The sequence below is a fragment of the Crocodylus siamensis genome, chromosome 4 (genome assembly GCF_052110815.1).
Source record: "Crocodylus siamensis isolate JL-2025a chromosome 4, ASM5211081v1, whole genome shotgun sequence".
Lineage (NCBI taxonomy): Eukaryota > Metazoa > Chordata > Crocodylia > Crocodylidae > Crocodylus > Crocodylus siamensis.
The window spans coordinates 239,292,262-239,314,751 of record NC_143398.1 but is presented as its reverse complement, the minus strand read 5'-3'; the positions used below and the strand labels follow the sequence as shown (position 1 = coordinate 239,314,751).

At 49.4% G+C, this 22,490-nt stretch overlaps 1 protein-coding gene across 2 annotated transcripts in view; it reads right to left on the bottom strand.

Moving 5' to 3' along the window:
* The window catches only part of SEMA5B (semaphorin 5B), a 351,344-nt gene that overhangs the window by 135,397 nt on the left and 193,457 nt on the right, over positions 1-22,490 (bottom strand). For both annotated transcript variants that reach the window (XM_090045998.1, XM_090045999.1), the window contains exon 5: positions 556-601. In XM_090045998.1, the coding sequence (XP_089902124.1) occupies positions 556-601 (46 nt within the window). The remainder of the gene's footprint in view (positions 1-555; positions 602-22,490) is intronic.

Below are 22,490 nucleotides of genomic sequence, written 5' to 3'. Positions count from 1 at the left end.
TAGCACTGGCTGCTTGCAAGCCCTTGCAGAGTACCATGGACCGGCCTGACCTCTGCCACTGGATGGTAGGTGCCACACATGAGCAGCCAGCTCTGCCTTCCAACCACCGGCAAGTCCAATCTTGTTTTTTCAAAACACGTTCAGCAAAATGCAGCTCCTCGGCCTTCCAAGCCCACAGGGACCAACAAAAGCTGGGGATGGACAAGAATAGTAAAAGACTTCCCTACAAGCCTGCTGGCCTCTGCACTAATGGAAGCCAAGGATTTCTTTTTATTGTTTCATTTAAGCCTGTACCAGCTATCAGTCACACTACTTAAAGATGCCACATTTTTGGCACATGCCGCTGCCACCCAAACACTACAGAATGAAGAGCAGGGAAGCACTGTCCAACCAAACTAGCCTAGGGATGCCTTTCTCTGTCGTATTATCTCCTCAGCGGGAACAAGCACACGGCCTCGTCTACGCTCTGAATATGATTATATTCTGTATATTTATTGATAACCCCAAACCAAGGGCTTCTGATAGCACATGTGCAAAACAAGGGAGTGAGCTTACCTGGATAAGAGAAATGTTGAGCAGACTAAGTCTGAAGAGGTAGTTCCTGTATAAACAACAAGAAGAAACAAAAATTATTCAGTTACAGAAAACTTATGAGGGGCAGTCAACTATTTGGGGCTGAACAGTACAGTTATGCATTGCTAGAGGCATTGAGCTTTAAGCTGGGGAAACAAGTGTCCCCCCCAGTTGGTGTATTTCTTTAACAGTACTGGTGGAGGTCACCTCCACCTTCTTCTGGGCATGACAGTTGTCTATACTAGGCTGCCCCAGTAGAACTATATCAGTTAAAAAGATATTGCATCCACAACCAACACAGTTATATTGGCATATAATGTTCATCTGGACCAGAGCACTTTGATAAATGGCTTTACCTGGGAGCCAAAAGGCATATCCATCACACAGACTTCTGCCTGCAAAGAGATGTTGGTCAGGAACATGATGGGCACATCTACATGAGATGCGTTAATGTGCATTAGCCTAAGTTTATGTGCATGAAGGGCAAGTGTTTACATGTGCACACCCTTAATGCACATTAAATTAGGCTAATCATGCCTAAATGCAATACCTGCAAATGCAGGTATCAAATTTAGGCGCAATTAGTTAATGCGCATTAACACACGTGTAGACACAACCCGGCACTAACTTTAGTGCTGGGTCTGCTCTGCCACTAGGAGGCTGGCTTGAGCCCAGCCCCAGGAAACATCCAGGGTCTGGGGTGCTGGCACCTGCCCAGGGGCCCTGCCCCCTAGGCTCCCCACCATGACCTCCCTTCTTTGGGCTTGAAGATCCAAAATACTGTAAATAGTTTCCCACTTGTAAGCAGGTTTTTTATTGTTGGTGGGTAGGCACAGTGATGGAGGAGCTCTGCTGGTTGAGGAGGGAGGGGAGAGGGGGTTCTGTTTGAGGGGAGAGGGGGGAGGGATTGGGGGTGGGTGTTGTGAGGGAAATAAAGTTTTTTTGTTTCACCCATGTGTGTGTCCTGAGAGTGGTGCTGGGGGGGGGGGGGAGGGAGTATGTGGGCAGTGGGGCAGGCAGGCTAGAGCAAGGAATGCAGGAGGAGGGGGGAGCACAGCCAGTGCCGTGGCCCCTGCTGGGGTGTGCATGACTGTCCTGGGTCCTGGGAAAGGGGGTGGCCTGCTGGGCCAGCACCATGGCCAGTAGGATCGTGGGGTGCTGGTCATCGCTGACAGGAACTGGGCCAGAACAGCATGGTACTGGGCATTGCTGGCAGGGGCTGGAGCATCCCTGGCATGGGGAGGCAGAGTGGGCAAGGAGGGTACTGCTGCATGCTGCTCCTGTGCTGGGCATGTAGCTCCTGAGCAAGGAAGGGGCTGGCCAGGGATCAGAGTTTCCCAGATTCATAGATTCATAGAAGTAGGGTCAGAAGGGACCTTGTAGATCTTCTAGTCCAACCCCCTGCCCTGGGCAGGAGAGAAAACTGGGCTCAAATGACCCCAGCCAGGTAGACGTCAAGCCTCCTCTTAAAGACCCCCAGGGTAGGAGCCTGCACCACTTCTCTTGGAAGTTGGTTCCAGCTCCTAGCCGCCCTGACTGTGAAGTAGCGCCTCCTGATGTCTAGTCTAAACCTACTCTTTAACAACTTGTGGCCGTTATTCCTTGTTATGCCAGGGGGTGCTTGGGGGAACAAGGTCTCTCTCAAACCCTTCTGGTCCCCTAGTGAGTTTATAGATGGCCACCAGGTCCCCGCTCAGCCTTCTCTTGTGAAGGCTGAATAGGTTCAGGTCCCGCAGCCTCTTTTCATAGGGTCTGCCCTGTCCCCGGATCATGCGAGCAGCCCTCCTTTGGACCCTCTCCATGTTGTCCACATCCCTCCTGAACTGCGGGGCCTAGAACTGGACGCAGTAGTCCAGCTGTGGCCTGACCAGTGCCGCATAGAGGGGGAGGATCACCTCCTTGGCCCTGCCTGAGATGCATCTGTGGATGCATGACAAAGTACAATTAGCCCTACTGACCGTGACCTCGCATTGTCAGCCCATGTTTATCTTGGAGTCAGTAATGACTCCAAGATCTCTTTCTGCCACCGTGCTCTCGAGGAAGGAGTTTCCCAGTTTAACTTTAGTGTGAAGTCTCTGCACGGGTAGACACCTGCCAAAAAGTCCTTAATGCCCATTAGCTTAATGTGCATTAAATTTAGTTGCACTTAAATGCATGTGTCATCAGCGAATTTGAACAGGCTGCTTTTTACCACATTGTCCAAGTTACTAATAAAGAAATTGAACAGTGCAGGCCCAAGGACCGAGCCCTGGGGGACTCCACTGCCCACTTCCCTCCAGGCTGAAAATGACCCATCCACTACCACCCTCTGAGTACAACCCTTCAGCCAATTTGCAATCCATCTCACTGTGTAGGCATCAATGCCACAGTCACCTAGTTTTTTAATGAGAATGGGGTGGAAGACCGTGTCAAAGGCCTTCCTGAAGTCCAGAAAGACTACATCCACTGTGACACCTGTGTCCAATGCTTTTGTGACCTGATTGTACAAGGCAATCAGGTTGGTCTGACAAGACCTGCCTCTAATGAAACCGTGCTGGTTGCCCTTAAGCAGATGGCTGCCAGGTGCTGGCAGCTGGCTCTGGCTTCAACATGGCTGCCAAGTGCTGGCAGCCATGTGACAGGAGGCTAGAGCCCTCCCCGCCCCCAAGTGGCCACAGGGGCACATGGCAAGGCTACAGGGACGTGGGACTAACTTTAGTGCGAAGTCGCTGCACATGTAGACACCTGCCAAAAATTTCTTAATGCCTATTAGCTTAATGCGCATTAAATTTAGTTGCACTTAAATGCATGTGTAGCCAAAGAGGCTGACCTTTGCCCAACATAACTGGGCTAGCAGAAGCCCCTAGAGTAGACCAGAGGCCCACCTCTTCCTGAAATACTCTTTTGAAATGGGATATGGGTGTTTTTTTAAAGTGTTGCAGCCAGTCTGTAGCACACACTGTCCACATGGAAGAAGTTATTTTGACTTTCACATGCAAGATCTTGTTGTCCCCAGGGAAGTAAAGGGGTGTCAGGAAGAAAGCTCTTGCTTCTTGTAATCATATCTCCCTCTGTAAATCATGCAAGGCAAAAGTAACCAGTGTGATACCCTTTGAATGGGAGTCAGCTGCACTTACTCCATCTTGACTCATTCCCCAGTGCTAGTCACTTTCTAAAGACTTGATCAAGTTTGCCCATTCTTGTATCCTTCCCTGTAGATTTTGCTCAAATTCCACATGCAGTTTTAAGGGCTTAAACACCTGGTAGGTTTTATTTGCGAGTAAGTACATCCTCTGCTTCAGGGAACCTTGCAAGTTGAAACACACGGGGCCAGACCTGCAGCTGGCTTGCTGAAGTCAATGGCTCTACCTTGATCTACAGCAGCCTCGAGTGTGCTGCCTGGTGTGAGCACTCACCACAGAAGGAGTAACTTAAAGATTCTGCAATGACCTCCCGATTAATCCACATCAGAATTTGTACTACAACTTTTTCCATGCATGTGTTCACAAAATGCATCCCAGGTATCTTTTCATGTTAGCAATTATGATAATTTCTCCAGCAGTTTCTTTATAGGCTGAGAAACATCCTTCCTTCCCCTCCACCTGCATTATCTCTCAAGTATTTTGCTCTTTAAACTCTTTCTCCTCCTCTACAGACTGCCACAAATATGACGCCCCACTATAAGCAATGGGGCATATTAAGGTTACGTGCAGCAAGAACATCCCTCAGGTGAGCAGCAGAGTTTGCTTCAGCAGCACGGGCGCCTTGCACAGAAATTATCCTGCAGCTCCAGTACATAAGGCCTCGTGAAATAATCCTGCTCCTGGAGGAGTACATCGGAAGGCCTCAAGTCTTACAATACCCCAAGGAGGGAGGTCTCGTAACAACTGACTCGGAGTTGCTATCCTGTTGTTAAGCATGCTATTTAAATGCATTGATTTTGGAAGTCTTATAACACAGATTCCAGCTCCTTGTTTTAGTCTCATAAAACGCTGGACAGTTTGACTGAGTAATAAACTTTTAATATTAGATTTGTTTCCCCCTGATAGCACAGCGGAGCAGATGCAACCAAAAACTCTTAAAGGAAGAGGCACCATTCAAAGGGCAAGGTGGATTCCTCTGCACTCAACCAAAACAGCTGCGGGAAGAGAAGGGAGTCCATTTAAATGAAGGCAAGCTCAGGGTGCAGACAGATGACAGATTAACACCAGTATAACTTGCACTGGTTTTATATGCTGATGTAAGTAATCCTGGTGACCAAAGCAGACAGACAACCAGCTGTCCTGAGATAACACCAACTGAAGGCTGCTATTGCAGCTGGTCTCCATAGCTCACCCAGGATGAAATGGCCTAGAGCTGAGGACGCATTACATGCACGTTAGTATACACTCTGCCACTACATAGTTACCTCTCGCTATCTAAGGTATAACTTCACACCAGAGTAGAGTGACTTTCACTGGTGCTGGGCTGAATGCTGTGCGTCTGCTCCACTTCTAGCCAGTGTCAAAATCAACCCTGCTGGGACCCTGGCACAAATCTGCGTCCTCCCATTTGCACTCATGACCATACGGCGCATGCACAAAGAAGGCTAAGAGAGGGAGACGTTCACAGTCTTAAATTTGTTAAAGGTTACTGCAAAGTGATTTAATATAAACTGCTTCCATCCAGTGATGGAGTACAGAAGTAACAGACTTAAACTGCAATTGGAGGTTAAGGTTAGACATTAGGGGACTTTTCCTAACTGGAAGGAAAGTTAAAGCCTAAAGTAAATTAACTAGGGACGATGAGCGATCTCCATTGCTGGAGATTTTAAGAGCAGGTTAGAGAAGCATCTGTCAGAAATGGTTTTGCTCTAGTTGATCCTGCCCTGGGGCAAGGGGTAACCAGATGACCTTCATGAGGTCCCTTCCAGCCTTATTTCCTATGAGTTAAATGTGAAGGGTAGTCAGGGAGCAGGTACCACGGGTAGAGCCGTTATCACAATAATCTTCCCAAATCTCCAGAGAACATCCCTTCCCTGCAAATGCAACCCTCTGGGACCGTCGCCAAGGAGTTCGATGTTTGCCATCTACCCACGGGGAAAAAAACGGGCTGCATTTACAAGCACAGAGATTTCTTTTCTTTCCTCCTCCTCAGCAAAAGGTTTGTCCTTTCTCACCTCCCCATCAGACAGAAGAGCTCTGGCAGCTGGATTATGCCTTCACAGAAACACCTTTGTGCTCCTTTAGCACGCAGTATATAAGCAGTGCCGCCAGCAGAGCAGAGGCCAGGCTAGGACCCAGCTCCTTTTCGGGTACCACTGCTGGCCTGGCAGAAGTGAAAAAGCAGTAACGATGCCCTTTGAAAAGTCAGCGAACGAAACTCTGCGAGAAGATCTGCTGAGTACGGCGGTCCTGTTTTCACACAGTTACTTCCAGGAGAAGTGCAATTTAAGGCCCTGAACAACCCCATCACTTGAACATGCATGCCAATACCTCGGGTTGCCCCACTGACTTCAGTGGCCTGTACACATGGTCTAAGTTACGTGCCACCGCAAATCTAGTGAGTGGAGTTTAAAGTAAAGGAAAATATTTGCACGCAGGGTCCGTATGTGAAGCCACAGGGAGTTTGAGCCCCACTCACCTATGCCCCTCCTCACTTTTATTTCCTTGGTAAACTTCAGTCAGTTCCTTTCTATAAACTATTAATAAAAGGAAACACACTTGGGGTAGACCAAATCTGGCAAAAAATAGCTAATTATCAGACGCAACTAAATTCTCCTTTGCAGCATCTCTACCTTGTAGCTCCAGAATAAGCCATGTACATCGTTTTAAAGGGATAGGACCGTATTCTGCCGACCTTCCCATCCTGACCCATCACATCCACAGGGTTGCTGTATCCTGGTAAACCAGTTGTCATTGTTTTACTCCAGAGCTGGCTGCGTTTCAGTGGTGTGTGGATAGAAGATTATACTCGGTAAGTGCTTTTGAGAGGAACGGCACCGGGTCTATTCTAAGCGCTAATTATTATTGCTAAACCTCACTACGCACAGAGGTCAGCGCACTTCTAAAAATTCCCTGACTGTTAATTATTTGTCTTACAATAGCACGGCGAAGTCTCACCTGAGACTGAGGTCCTCTTGTGAATGCCTTCAGAGTAAGAGCAAAACCGTGCCTTGCAAAGGAGCTTACAGTTCAAACCCTGAGGGGTTCTCCACCTCTTTAGACTCAAGGCCCCCTTTATAATTATTACATTTAGCGGCACCGTCTGTGGAAGTGGGCAGAAGGACCCCCTCCCTTTCTCCATGCAAGGAAGATACCACCCCCCTTCCAGCCTTTGCCCTAACAAATGAAGCCCAAGGGTACCCCTCATCCAGTGGCAATTGCTGTATCCTGCCTGCGGTGTCATTCCCATTTCACAGATAGGGAACTAAACAAAGAGAGGTTAAAGCAACGTGTCCAAGGCCAGACAGGAAGTCAGTGGCAGAACCGGGTACCAAACCCTGATTTCCTCCTTCCCCAGTTTGACTCTCTAAGTGGCCTCTCCAGGGCTCCAGTTCAGGACAGTGAAAAACTTAACTTTAACCGCATGCTTTAAGGGAATTCAGGCACATGTTCAGTCCTATCCCAACCTGTGGCCTACACCCTGTTTTATTTGCAGGTGTTCTGGAGGGCCGCTCTAGTACAAAGCCTGTGAATACAAAGCACGTAGTAACTGGCTGCATAATTTGTATTTGGCCGGTTTGAAAACTGACAGTGCCTGGCACCGCCCAGGGTAAGTACTGGGGCATAACGGGAGCTGTGTAGAGGCCCCTTAAAAAAGGGGCAAAACCCACTTAATTCTTGCAAATAACCTTCCAGCATCAAAGTTATGAACCAGCTGCTCCCTGCGGCCAAGCACACCTTGGCTGAACTCTGTAACATGCTGCCCACGCTCGCTCCCAAACTGCCTGGCTTCAGATTCGTTTTATGGTGAAGGCAAGTGTGTCATTTCCCATGTCGCTGAGCTACAGGGCTGCAAGGCAAACCGGGCATTGCTAATGGGAAACCACTTAACATGATCTAGAATAAAAGCAGAGATCTCCTCTAAGGGGCTTATAGGAATTTCACAATGTACTTCTGGCAAACAGATTTGTGCTGTGCTCTCTGCAAAGCCCTCTTTTCAGGGGCTTATGCTATGTGTCAGCACTCTACTTACTGATGACAAGAAAACTTCCTTCTCATTAAAAGAAATCCTCATCCTGAGCTTGGGGGATGAGCAGGGCAACAAGTTAGTGCCATGGTGTACACTGGAGCGTAATGAATCAGCTACTCTAAGTGTACACACTTACCAGTGGCAACTACAAAAAGGTTCACATCTTTCATCCCCAGGTAAGCTGCCTTGCATGCATCGAGACATCAAGAGGCAGGGGTGTGCATTTGGACCAGTTCTCAGCCTTTTTAGACTCAAGGCATCCCTCAGAAAATAATAACTCTTGCTTTTCACATGTTCTATTGTTCACTCATTTCACTCCATTTTTGACTATGGAAAGATAATACAGCTCTTTTTCCATTGCAAACATCTCAGAAAGACCGCGGCAGGTCAGAATGCTTTTAACACTATGGATTCCTTATCTGAAACCTCAGGGTTTCACTTGTGAATCATGTTTGCACACCTAACCATGCAAACAGCAACTCACAGCACCCCTGAAAGGACCTCCCGGCACCCGTAGGGTGCCACACCATGGATTCAGGCAGTTATCTTGAAGTTTGAGCTTTGCTTCTGCCCATATTTATCCAAGCTTGCCTCTCTCTACGCCCAAACAAGCCAACTCAGCTGTGCTTCAGAACAATCTCTGCTGAATAACACAAAGCCACAAGATCTTCCAAGGCTGGTTGTTACCAGGACTCACACAGGCAAATAATAATGTTTGTAAACTTTAAAAATTATGGTTGGGGGCATTCATTCATTAGGAATCAACCATGATGGATCTGTATAGCGAGTGCAGCCGCGAGGAGAAGCTAGAGGCTGTAAGTCTATTAGCTCTGCTTTGGTAAGGGGTATTTGCTGTTTGTACAGCACCGAGCACAACCGGGGTCCTGGTCCATGGTGGAGGGCCCTAGCTGCTACTGCAATGCCAACTTAGCAACAATGTTAATTAAGGGAGCTGGGGACAGTGGGCCAGGCAAGAACAAGACACAGGCTTACACACAGGACAAATCCTAATCCCTTTTTTTGGCATCCTCCGAGAAGCCGCATGGCTGGGATTGAGCACTGGGCTGGGAGCCAGGAATTCCTGACTTCTCTTCCCATTGCAGCAGCGAGAGCCCGTGAGAGTACTTTATACTTGGACAACGCATTGCAAACCCAGCTCAGCCAAGCTCCACGACCCCCTGGAAGTCGGTAAGGATCAGCCCCCGCGTCTACAGAGCTTACGCAAGCTCCCCACAAGCGAGTCAGGGATGGACTCCGGGCCCCAGGTCTCCCGATGGCCAAACCCCATTCTTGTCAGGCCTGCAGACTTGGACCCAGGGCCATAGCCTGACCTGCACAGCCAACCCACTGCTCTTTCCAAGGCTTTCTTAAGCTTTCAGCAGTGCCCAAAACACTGCCCATGCCTGGATCCCCGTGTGGCTAGCTCCTATCACTCGATCCTCCTCCTGTATAAGATTAGGAACAGGAAAGATCTGGGTAACAGGGCTAAGACAGCACCTCTGGTAACTCTGCTGCTCCTGACCTCCTGGTTTCCCGACTCAGCTGGCTGGTGGATTTTGTTTTCCTCTGAGTCCCCTGGCTCCCTGGCGCAGGCTGCTAGACTTCACGTATCTCTTGACCCCCTGGGTTCCTAATTTGGATTGCCCCAAAATCTGGTTGCCTTCCCTGACTCTGCTTTGTATCCACATACAAATATTAAATATTAGGAAAAAACATTAGGACGGTGGTGAAGCATTAGGAGGTCGTGGAAGCTCCATCCTTGGAGGGCTTTAAGACCCAGCTCTACAAAGCCCTGGCTGGGATGATGTAGCTGGGGCTGGTCCTGCTTGGAGCACGGGGTGGGCTAGATGTGACCTCCTGACATCCCTTCCACCCTCATTTCTATGTTTCTATGATACAGTTACCTGGATCCCCAGCTGGCCCCCAGGCCTGCCTGCTCACATCCCAGCATTGACGTCACTGAGCTAAAATTGTCAAACACACAGCCTGTGGGTCGGATCCAGCTTACTGGCCCAGGTCACCCAGCCCGCAGGCTTTTGCCCTGGATCTGAGCACGGTGGTGGGGCTTCCTGCACGGCCCCAGAGACAGCAGCATCGAGCAACACCGCAGGCAGGAGCTTTGCCACCGGGAGCAGAGCCTGGGCAAAAGACTTGGCTCGCTGGGCTCTGAGCACAGCGCTGCTAGGGCTGCCTGTGCCCAGCTCTCTGCCCAGGCGTTGCCCATGGTACTGCTTGGGCTGTCTGCACCTCAGTTCTCCATGGGATGTGGGCTGTTGCCATACACGTGCACGCACAATATTCAAAACCTCTACTCTCCATTAAAGACTGTGCCCCTGTTGAAGCCACGAAGCAGACTTTTACGATCGCTGCCCAGGCCTTTGGGCCCGCCAAGAGACCTCTGGTACACAAGAGTGATTCCCAGCTTCCTCCTCAGATAGGGCTGATTTCACGCTCCTCCATCAAGCCATGCAACCAGCCTTCCACAAACGCCGCTCTACCAATTCATATACAAGGCCCAGCATACAGATACCAAGGGAAAGTTTTTCATACATTTCATAGACATTAGGGCTGGAAGGGAGCTCAGAAGATTATCGAGTCTAGCCCCCCCACCCCAGGGCAGGAAGGCAGCAGGGGTCATAGGGCCCCAGCAAAATAAGCATCCCGAGCTGGTCTTCCTTCACTTCACTTGCAACCTGCAGCCTTCATTGGCCAGTCGATTTGTTTCAACTGAGAAAAAAAAAAAATCAAAAAACCAGGTCTGGCACATCATTCGTTCTTAAAAATCAATAGCATCTCAGCAGAGAACTGAGCTAAATGGCACACAATAATATGATGCAGTTACTGTATGAGGAATTGCTTTTCCCAAAGCAACATCTCGCTGCGATGCGTCTGGCTACAGCCGAGGCTTCTTAAACGGGACGCTCTTGTAGGCAGCGTATTGTGCCGATGAAATAGCTTCCAAATTAAGAACGAAGCCCACTGAGCAGTGCAGGGCTGCGCATTCGTGGCGGTGGGGTACTCTGCAGTAGTGATGAGACTGCAACTCAGGTTCCTCCGGGCCCTGAAGCAGCCACTGGATCCTCATATAAGGCTCCAGACCTATATGAGAGGCTAGACAGGGACAGCACATAGACAGGTGGGCTCAACGCCACACTGTCATTCTGGATGCAAAGGCAAAGATAAGCAGTGACAAGCAAAGGGATCACAGTATCTTAGAAGTCATCATACCACAGGCTAAGCCATTCCAAAATCTTGCATGTTCACATTTGGGAAGAGTATGGAGGGAATAGGATTTGGGACAAGTTGGCAGAAAAACTCCATAACTGTGTCCCTTTATTTTTTGCTCTGATTAGGAAAGTTTTTCTCAACCTTTTTAGACTTGAGGCACCCCTGGACAGACTCCAGGCACCCCTCAGAAAATGCCAGCTCTTCCTTTCCAGACTTTTTTGACAACAGAAAAATAATAGAGCGGGTTTTTTTCTGTTGCAAAGAAATCATGGGAAAAAAACACCATTATGGATTTCTGTTTGACATCACTGGGTTTATCTCGTGAATCGTGTTTGCAAACCTAACAGTGCTAACATTGTGTAGCACCCTTGAAAGTATTGCAAGGCACCCCAAGGTGCTGTGGCACCCTGGTTGAGAATCACTGGGCTAGGAGGTTATTAGGATACAATCACTGGGTTAGGAGGTTATCCCACCCTACCTTCTCTCTCCCAGAGCAGGGCTCTTCCCTCCACTATTCAGGCATTATAGCCATCTCAAGACTGAAAATATATGAAAATATTCCTAAGGAGACTACCCCACACTCAAATCCATCCCAGTGCAGGCAGGCTCCTGCCAGGCCGTCTGCCCTTCTTGCATGCCACTACTTTTGCTGCCCAGGCCACCTTGAGTAATTCGTCTCAAATCTTTACGTCACTCAGGTATTTTACAGCTGGATATGGAAGTGCATTGCAAGCTACCTTAGGTGACCCTGGATATATCCAACCGTCCTATTGCTTTCGTTAAAACTAGGATGTTTCTAGCTGTACAAGGCCCAGCTACTCGGCATCCAGTGGTGCAGGAGGGCAGGAGAGGGTACATTGGAAGCAACCCTCTAGAGCTCTTGGGAAGGGAAAAAAAAAACCCATTGTGACCTTGCATTTGCTTATATCCAATTGTCCGGAACATCATCTTTCGACTTGATGTTCCTCTGCGGGCTACTAGAAGCAAGTGAGTCTCTCACGGGCAGTTGGTTTTGTGAGAGGGAATCACCAATATTCATTTTGTCTGCCGTACAAGACACGTCTGCAGCCTCGCCCCAATTGGGGATGTCAGGGCACTTTTCTGATTCTCCAGTTGTCGTTCACACGGACCCGGTTGGGGGGGGTCACACTAGGAGACATCCAAGAGCCTGTTCTCCTTCTGTTGACTGCGGTGATAATTACCAGCTTAGACAGCTTATTTGCAGAGATGTAACCGGTGCCACCCAGCAGCTGAATTATTTCCCTGGAGGAAGCAGAGAAATGGACTTGCAGTGGCCGCTGTCACAGCCTCCCTTCCTTCTGTGACTCCTGGAGCGAGGCTCATTGGCTCCGCCAGAGCAGCAACATCTTCTGTTCGCCGGCCAGGCCCAGCTACCTGAGCCTGCTCCAGCACAGCCTTTCATTTCATTTCATTTCTTCAGAACTAATTAAAATCCCCTGTCCTGCGCTCTGGGCAAACGTACAAATTCTACGTAGGGGGGGAAAAAAGTTCTACATTGAACAAATCAGGCCCTGATCCAAAATTCCCAGAATCCCCGAAGTAATGCATTCATCCCTCCCCACCTCCTGGAGGGAGAGATGCAATGAATCTCAGCGCTCGGCAAAGCCAGGCTCCTGCAGGCAAGGTCGAGGAGTCCAGCTCCAAAGCCAAGTGTCGCTCGCATGTAAGGGGGTCTACAGCCCCTTCTGGTTTAACATAGGACTAAGCGGATCTCGGCTGATGCCATACCACGGGAGAAAGAGGTCTGAACTATGCGAGGCTCAACCCACATTGGTTTCTTCTGTAGAGAAATGCCAAGCCTCGCTAATTAAGGTCCTAACTAGCTGTAATGTCATGCCTCATGCTTCCCACCTTCACCACGGATCCCTGAATGCAGACAGCCGAGCGGTTTCTTAAATCACTACACTTGCCCTCTGGACGTCACTATTAATTTCAAGTCGGAGCCCGTCTTTCTTGGATTAATCGCTCCGCTAGACCTCTTCCATATCCGACACCACCGGGATGCGACCGAAACCAGAAAGTCCCTTTGCTCTGCTAGGACCAAGCCATGCCAGGAACGGGTATTTGTTTCCCCTTGGAGAGTCTGCGACAGATTTCAGGCGCCCTCCTACAGTCTGGATGGTCTCATGCTCAATCTCATGCTTTCTGCTTGCTCACATCCCCGTTAATACTTCAACTGGCAAAGTCATTTCTCAGCCAGACACGACCCTGTACGGCAGGCAGGCTGGCACAATTCTGATGGATTGTATTAGGAGTTATCCTAATGAGTGGCAGTAACCTGTCCCCGTGAAACACTGAGTCATAGTCTATGGTTTCCTGCATCCTGACCCTAATGACAACATGTGATTGTAAGTCCTATTCAACCCCTCCTAGTGCCTCTGTTAAATGAGGATGATGATGAGGTGTTTGGGTTTTCTTCTTTAAGGTGCACATGGCCTGACTGAGCACTCACCGCTCCAACTGAAATCACTGCATTGAGAAACACTGGGCCATTGAAGATGCCAAGCTGAGGAAGGATGTCCCAGCAGCTGAGATATTAGAAGATGGAAATTCAAGACTTCCTGTGTGGGTTTCGGAAAAATCCCTTCATTTCCCTCAGTCCCCCATCTATGGAGCAACCCTGAGTCCCAAGAATGGTGCAAGGCCAAAACTGCAGGATACTCGGATACTACAGCAGCGGGAAGCACCTTGGACAGACTCACAGTTATGACCAAGCCCTTTGGTGTATTCCCACATGCTCCAAACCTGCCGATAAATTCCTGCACCAGGACTTTTACCACCGAACCAACTTCTTTTTTTTTAAAGAGCTCAACCCCACGCAGCACAATTTACTACTGCTTTTCTTTTTCAGGTTCTTTTTAGGGTTCACTGGCAAGGCAGACAGGCTGGGGTGGTGTGGGCGCTAAGGTATATGATTGACGGTCCAGGGACGGCAAATCTGATGCCGGAGCAGAAGCGCTCGTGGTGCAGCCATGTCTGAATCGAATGAATGAGCAAATTCTGCCAAATACCCTACCACAAGGACAAGGACACAAGGAGGAACAGGCAGTCTAGCAGTAGGTATGACTGAAGATGTCCATGGGGTGGAAGTGATATTTTCCAAGCGGCACAGGCTTTGCAAGTTTTACTGCTCTGCGCTAGACCTTTCTGCCGACGAGCTCTGTGAAACCCAAGAGCCACGTGGATGCTGACACCCGAGACGCTAAACTTCAAGGTACCAGAGCTCTCAAGAGAGTCTCAATCAAGCCTGGATACCAAGATGAATTTATAATCCTACCCCACCGGAACTTGGGTCATCCATACGGGACATCGGTCCTGCTCATTCAGTCTTGAGCTATTCAGCTACGTTAATACAAAATCTTCTGAATGTCTGTTCATCCAGAGGGCCCAGCAGGATGCTGGCACGGGGCGTATCCAGGCTAATCAGGGATCAGATCCATTGCAAGGTAAAGCAGTAGCCCCGTCGCACATGTTTTCATAGCAGGAAATAGGTCTACTGACCTGCTCCATAATACGCACTTTGGGTATTATGTGCTAGCCAAAATGACCCACCCTTCTGGCTCAAGGCAATGCGATGCCTACTTACCAAACACTGAGCGGTGCGTTCAGGACAGCTCCTGATCAGGTCTGAAAATGACTGCATAAGCAAAAGCGCACAGCCCCACCTCGCTAGCAGCTACACCCCGTGTGTACCCGAGATCACCCGTTTGGTGAAACCCTCTCTCTGTGTCAGGTCAGCGTCTCATTAGCACAGCATCAGTCACTCCCCTCCAAGCAGTGGCCTTCGTTGTGACGCACGGCTACGCCACGGCCTGCTGTGCTTCCACACCTGCACGAATGCCAGAAGAGACAAACATTTTTCATTTTAGCTCCCGATGGATCTGGCAGTCTCTTTGGCAGACTGAACAAAGGAAGGCATCCTGTCGTGATGCTTTCTGGCTGCTTTTCCGCAGCGGCAGCTCTTCTTGCTAAGAAAGGACAACCTTCTTATCAAGGTGTCTCGCGTCCATGCTCCCAGCAGGCCCTTGCCCCCAGCAGCGTCCTTCTGGGAGAAGTCAGTTGTCTCCCTTCAGGTCTCCCTGCCCCTCTCTGTGCATCCGTTTGCCTGGCTCCTGTCCTCCTGCTTTGTCCAAGCTGTTTCCCTTCAGTTTGCAGCTCTGCCAGACTTCTCGCACGGCATCTCAGCTGTCCCCTGTTCAGCCTTTTATTTTCTTTGATTGGCTATAATATAATCCGTGCAGCGTCTCTCATAGCAAACTTCCTTCTCTGATGCTATCGCCATGCGGTAGATAATGAAATAATCGAAGGCAGCGAGTCCCAAGACCTCTAAACAACTGGTAAGAGTCCACTACTAAGTCTTGCACCTGCTCCACAAAACCCTTTCGACCTTTCCCTAGGTTACGGCTCCCTGAACTGAGTTCAACAGCAGGCAAAGACTGTCAGTTCAAATGGGTGCTTTAATGCATCTTTTAATTTATCACTCTCGCATTTCCCCTCAAATTACTCCACTACATGCATCCCTTGCTTACCCTGTGAATTAGGAAATTTAGGTTGTCTCCCTCATTAAACCAATTTATTCTGAAGAAGCTCATTCAAGTTGCTCTGCCCAATCCATTCACCAATTTTATAACACCACCAGAAGAACAATACCCCAATCTGCCCAGCCTTTGTTCTGGTATTTGGAGTAATCTTCTCCTTGGCTGACTTGTCATGGCTGCATCTTGATCTGTAATGTGTATCTGTAATAAAAGCAATATCTCATTATGCGACACCCATCTGTAAGGCACGGGCGCCAATTTCTTTCCCATTACATTGAGGCTTCAGATTTTCTGGTAGTGCAAATACCGCCTGGGTTCATAAACGCAGCCTGTCCACAAGGAATGCTGCACAGCAAAGTTAAATCTGAAGTCTAATAATGGGAAAAAAAAGAATTACAAAGAAAGACAATAAGAGCGCCACATCATGTTATTACAGAGGCGGCCTCTTCATAGTCAAGACTACAATCAGGATCCTTTATCAAGCTTTACCCCTTATATTAGCTCTTCCTCTTATGGCTTTGGCTTGAAAGACTTGCTTGGTCTGGAAAATCCCAAGTGTATTCTTCAAGACAAAAGGGAATGTTTTACAAAGAACAGAGAATATTGAAAATGTCCCCCAAATCATGAGATTTTATACACGCACGCACACACACATATACATATGTCTAATCAATCTCATGCTGTATATCTCAATATACGTACATATGCAGATATGTACATATATTGAGATATTAATCTCATATCTCCCAATATGCATATCTACACATTGATATATACATATGTCTAATCAATCTCAAAACATATGTGTGTAGATGTGTGTGTGTATGTGTGTATATAAAATCTCATGAACCCCCCCAAGTACCCTATATATAGGCTCACATTTGTGAGAGCCCGGCAGGACAAATTATGCTGAGGGGAAACCAGCACGGGTTCGTGGCAGGTAGATCGTGCCTGACCAATCTAGTCTCTTTTTATGACCAGGTCACAAAATGCCTCGACGCAGGAGGAGGGGTGGATGTCGTATACTTGGACTTCAGGAAGGCCTTTGATATGGTATCCCACCCCATACTGGTGAACAAGTTAAGGGGCTGTGACTTGGATGACTGCACAGTCCGGTGGGTGGAGAATTGGCTGGAGGGTCGCACCCAGAGAGTCGTGGTGCATGGGTCGGTTTCGACCTGGAGGGGTGTGGGCAGTGGGGTCCCGCAGGGCTCGGTCCTTGGACCGATACTCTTTAATGTCTTCATCAGCGACTTGGATGAGGGAGTGAAATGTACTCTGTCCAAGTTTGCAGATGACACTAAGCTATGGGGCGAAGTGGACACGCCGGAGGGCAGGGAGCAGCTGCCAGCAGACCTGGACAGGTTAGACAAGTGGGCAGAAAACAACAGAATGCAGTTCAACAAGGAGAAATGCAAAGTGCTGCATCTAGGGAGGAAAAATGTCCAGCACACCTACAGCCTAGGAAATGACCTGCTGGGTGGCACGGAAGTGGAAAGGGATCTTGGAGTCCTAGTGGACTCCAAGATGAACATGAGTCGGCAGTGTGACGAAACCATCAGAAAAGCCAATGGCACTTTATCGTGCATCAGCAGATACATGACAAATAGGTCCAAGGAGGTGATACTTCCCCTCTATCGGGCGCTGGTCAGACCGCAGCTGGAGTACTGCGTGCAATTCTGGGCGCCGCACTTCAAGAAGGATGCGGATAACCTGGAGAGGGTCCAGAGAAGGGCCACTCGTATGGTTAAGGGCCTGCAGGCCAAGCCCTACGAGGAGAGACTAGAGAAACTGGACCTTTTCAGCCTCCGCAAGAGAAGGTTGAGAGGCGACCTGGTGGCTGCCTATAAGTTCGTCAGGGGGGCACAGAAGGGAATTGGTGAGTATTTATTCACCAAGGCGCCCCCGGGGGTTACAAGAAATAATGGCCACAAGCTAGAAGAGAGCAGATTTAGATTGGATATTAGGAGGAACTTCTTCACAGTCCGAGTGGCCAAGGTCTGGAACGGGCTCCCAAGGGAGGTGGTGCTCTCCCCTACCCTGGGGGTCTTCAAGCGAAGGTTGGATGTGTATCTAGCTGGGGTATTGTAGGCCCAGCACTCTTTCCTGCTTATGCAGGGGGTCGGACTCGATGATCTATTGAGGTCCCTTCCGACCCTAGCATCTATGAATCTATCTATGAATCTATATATCTATACACACACACACACACACACACACTAGCCAACTGCCCATCAAGAATGACAGGGGTGGGGGGGGGAGAAGGGGCAAGGACGGAGCCCCATTCCCCCCGCATCTGGGCCCCCTTCCCTCCTGCTGCTTAGGGTCCGGGCCCGCTCCCCCCTCCCCGCCACAGCATATATATGTTTGGGGAGTTCTTTAGCCTTTATCACCTTCAGATCTTCAGCCTTCATCATCCTATTTCCATGCTCTTCCCAAGAACCATAATGGGCAGACACTTGCCTTTAAAAAAATAAAGCTGAAATAATTGCACTATCATATGACCTCTAAAGTTGAGGCACTCAGGGGAAAAAAAATAAGTGCTGCAGGACTTACTGCTACATCTCCAAATCATATAAACTCACGTAAGAAGTTTATAGTGTATTTAAACAAAAGGAACTGAAGGGTCAGGATTAAGGTCACGCTGTACTCAAATGCACATTTTTTAGAAGTGTATATATGACAAGGGCAGAGTAAGTTTTGTGACAGCTTGATCTTTTAATACCCTTACTTTTACATTCTCGGGTTATTAAAAACATTGTACGTAGCAGACAGATCTACTACTCCCACTAAGCAAGCTTTGTTTCTGGGATTTTGACTTGGCATGCATCAGTTTCTATGAAGACAACAAACTTCCCTGGTAGATACTGCTACAAACTGCAACAGTTCTCGTAGGATTCGCTGGAAAGAGTAACTGAAATCTCTGACCTCACATCATCCCAATTCCCAGGTTCAGAAGAGTTTCCTCAATTCTTTTTTAAGTTTCAGTCTGTGTCCGCTTTCTCAAACCAAGCATTCTCCTCAGCCCCAAATCCCGGATGCTCTAAAAAGCCATTTCTATAATGCTCAATGGCAAAATAGAGTATGTATAAAGAATGATGGGGTCTAGGCTGATGAGCTGACACAGCCTCTAACTGGTAAAATAAAGGCTGAAACGCCGACCTTTGCAATACAACCATTTAAAAAGGCCATGCTACAGATACAGCTGCCAGGGAACAAGACATGAGAGCATTATCATCTCTGCCCTATTGCCCAAACCCTACCACAGCCCCTAGAGTTACTGACTTTTTACTAAAATGACCAGGAATGGTATATTTAAGCAATGTGGAGATGTACACTGTCATCGTGTTACTCCATCACAAGAGACATCCTACGATAAGAGGAGGACAGGGCTGTTCTCGGAGCTACCATATCAAGCTGAGTATTTGTAAATTCAAGAGGACAGAGTGTCAGCCAACAGTTTCTCAATACCATGCCTAGGGAGACAGCAAGGTACCGTTATACCAGGAGTGGGCAAAATGTGGCCTGCAGGTTGGATATGGCCCACAAGGCCCTTCTATCTGGCCCGTGGGGCCCCTAAAAAATTTAGAAAATTAATATTCATCTGCCCTTGGTTCCCGTCAAAAACGACAGGAACCAAGGGCAGTAGGACCCAGGGGAAGCCCAGCAGACTCCCACAACAGCAGGGCCCGCCACCCCTGCCACCCCAGCTGGGAGCCCCAGCAGGGTCTTCTGGGCCTGGGACCACATGGCTGCCCCACGCCACACCCACAGGTAAGGCGGGGTGGGGGGGAGAGGGCAGGGGAGGACCCCAGGCAGGGAAGAAGCCTGGGGAAAAGTGGCCCAGGGAAAAGCTGAGCATGGGCAGACAGGGGGAAAGCGGCCCCTTGCTCACCCCATGGCTGGCGCCGTGCTGCAGCCACTCACAGCCCACATCGGGCTGCCTGTGCCTGCTCCGGACAGCCCTGCGCGGGCTGCGACCGCCTGCAGCAGGGAGCGCTGGCCACGGGGCAGGCAAGGGGCCGCTTTCCCCATGCTCAGCATTAGCTTCTTCCCTGCCAGCAAGCAGGGGGTCAGGGCTGTGCGCTGCCCCCCACCTGTTCTGCAGGCTGGGGGGCACTGGGAGTAAGTGGGAAGGGAGCCAGCAGGAGCATGGGGCCTGCACCAGTGTCCCAGGGCCAATGCCGGCGGGCCCAGAGCTGGCTGGCAGAAGCGTGGGGTCCCAGCTGGTAGGGGCTCTATGGAGCCAGGTCAGCTCCCACCTCTTCCTGCTGGTGCAGCTCAGCCTGGCTCCACAGGCCCCTGCCAGCCTGTGTCCTGCTTTGGGCCACACCGGTGCTGGCCCTGGGACATTGGTCCCAAGATATTGGGAAATTGGTCCCAAGATGGTGACCAGGGGGCAGGGCACCTGTCAAGGGGTGCAGCTACCCATGTGGCCCTTGTCAGCCTGCCAAAACTGAGTAAGTGGCCCTCCACCTGAAATAATTGCCGTACCCTGCTTTACACTAACCCAGTCAAAACTACTCTGCAGCGCTGTCTAATGATATCCCATGGTGCACATTAGATGGAAACATCCAGGTCTTTACATTAACCCTCTTAAAACTGTTCATAAAATACAGATTTGCCAAATATCTGCCACTGCTGTTGTTTCTTTAACTGCAGGTGGCTCTGGTGTTACTCAGACAGGATGCCGTCCTACCCTTGTCTACCATGACATTGTAGCAGGAGCATGACGGCATCAATGCAAACCCCGGAATAGACAGCAAACTCGCAGCAATGCGTTTTAGCCGGGTTTGGAGCTGGAGTATGCTGTGGGAGGTCAACTCATACTGCACCAGAGCTGACAGTGTCAAAAATGAGGGGGGGGTCCACTCTGGGACAATGATACTATTTAGACTTTACACTCTTTAGGGTGTGGCCTGTTCATCCTACCAAAATTTGGCCAAAATGTGGAATGGGCATCCATGGGAGGTGGTGCTCTCCCCTACCTTGGGGGTCTTTAAGAGAAGGCTGGATAGCCATCTGGCTGGGGTCACATGACCCTAGCACTCTTTCTTGCCCAGGCAGGGGGTTGGACTTGATGATCTGTTGAGGTCCCTTCCGACCCTAGCATCTATGAATCTATGAACCAGTAGCCAATGGCTAAGATCCCAGGGTAGACAAAACCATTAGCTGGCACAGAAAACACTGGTCAGCTTCTATATCAAAGGCATGGGAAGGTCAATATAAGCACTAGTTTCAATAGTTTAACTTAAAGCCTGTTGTTTACGGGACAAATATCTAGAAAATATCTACTCAGCGCATCTACATGAGATGTTTACTGCAGAGTTGCCTAAGTAACTCTGCAGTAAATGTCTTGGTATCTACACATGCAGTGCTATTAGAAGGGATTAAACTAATTAACTCCGCAGTAAGTTAGTACTTGTAAACGCAAGCTCTGTCCTGCAGCGGAGTGTTTTCTTTGCAGCAATGCACCTGTAGATGCTGACGGGGCTGGCTGCAGCACAAGGATGCTTCAACAAGGGGGCTGCCTGCCAGCATGTTAAGTCGAGTCAGAGCAGTCCAGGGCTGGTGGGCTGACCCCCCAGACTCCCTGCCGGCTGGGGCTGCTCTGACCTGGCTCAAAATGCTGCAGTCCCAGGCACTCATTGAAACATGGCACCTGGGAGCAATAAACTCCAGTGCGATATGCACCAGAGTTCATTGCTGCATATTAATAGCACATGTAAATGCACCCACTAATTACCAACTTGAGCTGTTTCTTTGGAGCCAAAAGAAAATGCCCTCTGTATCATAGCTAGGTAGCTATCATATATTCTTTTTTCTATCATATATATGCTTTTAGCCTATTGCTTATATTGTTTGCCTCACCCTTCCTGTAAAGTCTGTTCCTATATTTTCATTAAGAGCACCCTCACAGCATATCCCATTGTAAACACACTTAAGCTGTTGCTGATGGCTGAGTTATTGGACAACACTATTCTTTTTGAGTTGTCTTATCTGTTCATTACACAGTAAAAAGTTGCTGTTGCTACCCATGATTCACTCACTCCTGGCATATCTTATTTCATTGTACCAGAGGTTTTGACCTGTAACCGCAGCCTTAAGTGACAGGGGAGCTGGCAGTGACCTAGCCCAGGGATTTTGAAAGGGCAAATGATGATTGGAGGACTTGGGATTCCCTTTCCTCACCAATCAGGCCCCAGAGATTCACCCCCCTGTGTCCCGATTGGCCCCCCGGCTCACCTGGAGGGGGATAAAAGGGGCAGCATGGGCTGACTCAGGAGAGAGACCAGTGAGGGACAACAAGGGAGGAGCTTCACAGAGCCGGCAAGAGCTGAGCCAGCGGGGCAGGAGCAGTGCCCCGGAAGAGCCTGAAAGAGCAGGCCCTGCAGGCAGCAGTGGGACCCTCAGCAGCGCGGTGTGCGGCCAGCAGGAGAGGCCCCCACGGGGCTCCAGGATCCCGTGGGAGAGGCTGCAGCCAGCAGGAGAGGCTCCCTTGCTCCAGCCAGGATCTGAGCAGTGACCTGAGAGGTTCCCAGCCCTGCTTCCAGCTCCTCCAATCAGAGGCCAAGCAGCTTGATGTGCAGCCGGGGCTCTGGGCTGGTCAAGACCCCTGGTAAGCTGGAGCTGTGTTACCAGTGGTGGTTGTATGGCAGGGTTCCTGTCTACCACACGGGCGATCTGGGTTCAAGGCCCAGCAGCAGTGAGTGAGATAAAAAGACACAAATCTTCTTAGGGGTTAATGTGCTTTTCCCCCTCCAGGTACCAAGGCCCTATATTTCCTTGTCACTTGACAGTTTGCATTTTGTGCCTTTTTTATATTTCACCAACCCGTATTGTTTGTTCTGCTGTTTGTGTTTTATATTTTGTTAATCCTGTTTTTTGTCAATGACTGTAAGTGTCTAACCTTTGTTGAATCCTGCCCCCTTGGGGCACTGTAGTGTCCACTACACCCCCTGATTTATGCCTGTTAAG